The sequence below is a fragment of the Triticum aestivum genome, chromosome 4D, assembly GCF_018294505.1.
Source record: "Triticum aestivum cultivar Chinese Spring chromosome 4D, IWGSC CS RefSeq v2.1, whole genome shotgun sequence".
Classification (NCBI taxonomy): Eukaryota; Viridiplantae; Streptophyta; class Magnoliopsida; order Poales; family Poaceae; genus Triticum; species Triticum aestivum.
In genome coordinates, this window is record NC_057805.1 from 499,379,165 (window position 1) to 499,382,567 (window position 3,403).

General features: G+C 43.9%; 1 protein-coding gene across 1 annotated transcript; it reads left to right on the forward strand.

The window, feature by feature from the left end:
- Positions 1 to 1,617: 1,617 nt before the first annotated feature.
- LOC123100581 (non-specific lipid-transfer protein 4) lies at positions 1,618 to 2,480 on the forward strand. Its single transcript, XM_044522489.1, has 2 exons — positions 1,618 to 2,104; positions 2,212 to 2,480. Exons 1-2 carry the CDS (start codon positions 1,704 to 1,706, stop codon positions 2,219 to 2,221), a joined length of 411 nt encoding a protein of 136 aa, XP_044378424.1. The 5' UTR covers positions 1,618 to 1,703; the 3' UTR covers positions 2,222 to 2,480.
- The last annotated feature ends 923 nt before the right edge of the window (positions 2,481 to 3,403 follow it).

Consider the following 3,403-nt stretch of genomic DNA (forward strand, 5'->3'; position numbering starts at 1 on the left):
ATCCACTTTTCTCGTAAAGATTCTACATTTTTTGCAAAGATCAGGAACATTTTCAATCTACACATTTAACATTTTTCGTATACATATTTAGCTTTTTTATAATTCATTATTAACATTTTTTAAACATATACTTCCTCCATCCCAAAATAAGTGACTCAGCTTTATACTAACTTTAGTACAAAGTTATACTAGGAACATTGTTTTGGGCGGATGGAGCAATTTTTATGTCTAATTTTTCTGCATGCATTTTACATTTTCCATATACACTAGGAACATTGTTTTATACACGTTAAAAAATTTTAAACTACATGATTAAATTTTTTGAGATACATAGTTAACTATTTGAAACATATATATTTTAGATTTTTGTTCTTCTCCCTACGCATTTTACATTTTTTATACATCATAAATATGTTTTTACATGTTTAAAATTTTTAAAACACATAATTAGCATTTTTGAAAACATTTTTTATGTTACTTTTTCATACGAATTGTACATCTTTTGTATACATTGCAAACTTTTTTATATACATGATTAACATTTGTAAATGCATTATTAACATTTTTCATTTTTCTATGTAAAGTGATTTCTGTAATATATATATAAAAAGGTGAAAATGTGAAAAGAGAGAGAAATAACTACCTTCCTTGGCTGGGCCATTTATGGCAATGCCTGATGTGAGCGAGTGCTACAGCTCACGTCAGCCGATAACATGCTCTAAACGGCACTGATGCTACATGTTATCGGCTGACGCGAGCGAGTGCTACAACTCGCGTCAGCTAAAAGGCACTTAGGTCACATGTGTTGAGTTCTGGCACAATATCTTTTACGAGGCCTTATATGTGTGTTAGCTTTTAACTATCTTTGCTCTGTTTTTTAAAAAATATCTGTGCCATTCAAATAAAATATTCACGTGTTTCAGAAAATGTTCATCATATTTTTAAACATTTATACAATGCAAAACAAAAATTTTGTATATTTTTTAAGAAAAGCCATACCATTCCAAAAGTGTTCAACGTTTACTAAAGAAACATGTATACAATGTTTATTATGTATTTGAAAAATGTTCAAATATATTACGTATGCACACGGAAAAAGTACAGCGTGTATTGAAAAAAGGCAACATGTATTTGAAGAAAAGAACAAATTACGACTTACATACCAGTATGCTCTACATACGCGAACCAATCTGTAGTTGGATGATTAGAGGGACAGTGGTATCCCTAGCCTACCAGGGTTCAAGTCCTGGTGCTCGCATTATTCCTGAATTTATTTCAGGATTTCCGGCGATGCGCTTTCAATCAGAGGAGATGTTCCCGTCAACGACGAGGCGCCTACGATGACTTCGTAAATCTCAAGATGACATGCCGACTCAGTCTCTCAAATGTGCTCATAGGGATAGGATGTGCATGTATGCGTTCATAGGGTGAATGTATGCGCGTATGTATGAGCGCTTACGTCTATACTGTGTTAAAAAAAAAGTATGCATGTCTATATGTTTGGAAGACGTTTCTAATTGGTGCCCCCTGAAGTGGTTAGCTCATCCTGCCATCGTGGACATGTACGTAACCAAGATGACGTACGCATGCGACGCGCACGAAACAAACACCGCAAAAACCTCCACCTCCATCTACTCTGAGGAAGTCACGCCACAATCCCCAAGGCGACACTGATCAATCGATTCAGCGCCTAGACTAGGGCCATGGCGGCCGCGGGGTGGTTTCTAGCCGCCGGAGCCATCGTCACGGCCACCCTGCTGTCAGGCTGCGCCCTGGCGGCGCCCGCGGCTGGCACGCCCACGCCGCCGTCGTCCTCCTCGCTGGACTGTGACACGGTGACGTCGCTGCTGACGGGCTGCGCGACTTTCGTCACGCGCGGCCAGAGCGTGGCGCCCCTGCCGGCCCCGGGCACGCCGTGCTGCGAGGGGGTGGACGGCCTGTACGCCGTAGCGGCGGACTCGCCGGACAACTGGCGCTCCGTGTGCCGCTGCATGGCTGGGCTCGTCCGGCGGTACTGGTCCAACGCGTCCGCCATCGCGCTGCTGCCGGGGCTCTGCGGCGTCTCGCCGGTGGCCACCGCTCACGCGGTCACCTACTGCAACAGGTACAAGGAAAATGCTTCAGTTCGTTCGTTTTTGGTCGCCACTCACTCACAAGCAGATGAGAAATTTTCTTTGATTTGAGGCTAAAAGATTAGTAATTCCCTTGCAGCATCCCTTGACAGTTGACGTGCGCTCAGCCTCGGCAAGGCAACCGACAGTTTCAAGGGCATGCAACTTGCTTCAGTTTGGAGTTCTCAATTTTGTTCTTCATCAATCCTGTTAGTTTCATGGAACTGTGGAAAGCTGGATCACGTAGCTCAGTCAGTTTCTGAAATTTAGAAATAATACTTCTGAAATGTACTGCTCCGTCCGTACATTTAGTGTAAAAAACGCTCTTATATTATGGGACGGAGGGAGTAGATTTCTTGGTTGACGATACCTGACCCCGCCGTCCACGTGTGGTGACTTGGGGGCGATTAAGGTTTCCCTCCGCCGCCGTGTGGTCGCTGTCCATGGCCGCTGACCCGCTGTTGTTGCTGTTGGGAAACATAGTAGAAAACAAAAAGTTTCACGCCTACGCACACCCAAGACCAATATAAAGATGAATAACGGGTTGGGATCATGATTGTTACCGTCACCGAGTTGCAGCGGAAGATGAACGTGTCGGTGTAGATCGTACTTGGAGTCCCTCGAACCGTCGAGGAACGATTCCTCGAACCGCACACGAACAGTCCCTTGAACTGAAGAACGAAAGCATGGCATCTCTACTTTGTTGCAAGCGTGCAACCTTCACGACCCAGCAACGCTTCGCCGTCCAGAGCTAATCGTTGCCAGAGAATCAAGAGGGATGAGATTAGAACCACTCGGGGCTCCTAATTATGAGGACAAGAGGATTAGCCTAGCTCTAATTAGTCAATTAGGACCAACTAGAACTAGAACTAGAAGAACTGGAGGATACTCCAAAACTTGTATGTTACAAAAGGGCCAATGCCTCAAGTATATGTTAGAGGAGAGGCAGGGGCAGCCACCAAGGAGGGAAGAACGCTCCTTGATGCGCCAGCCAAGGGAAGTCCTCCCCAAGTAGGACCCCCCCCTCCACATGGAAAGAACGCTCCTTGATGCGCCAGCCAAGGGAAGTCCTCCCCAAGTAGGACCCCCCCTCCACATGGAAAGGGGAGCGCAAGTTTCTTTTGGGCTTCGATGGCCCAATTCTCTTTCTCCGGTTTGGTCTTTTAAGACTCGTTTGTATTAAATTAGGGATAAATATAAAAGACTTCTAATAAATAATAAACCTTTTATATATAATTTAATAGCCTCGAAAACATTTTCCACATATATATTATTTATCGGTAATACCCGAT

Coding starts and splice junctions, on each gene's coding strand:
- LOC123100581 (XM_044522489.1), top strand. CDS start 1,704: ATGGCGGCCGCGGGGTGGTTTCTAGCCGCCGGAGCCATCGTCACGGCC.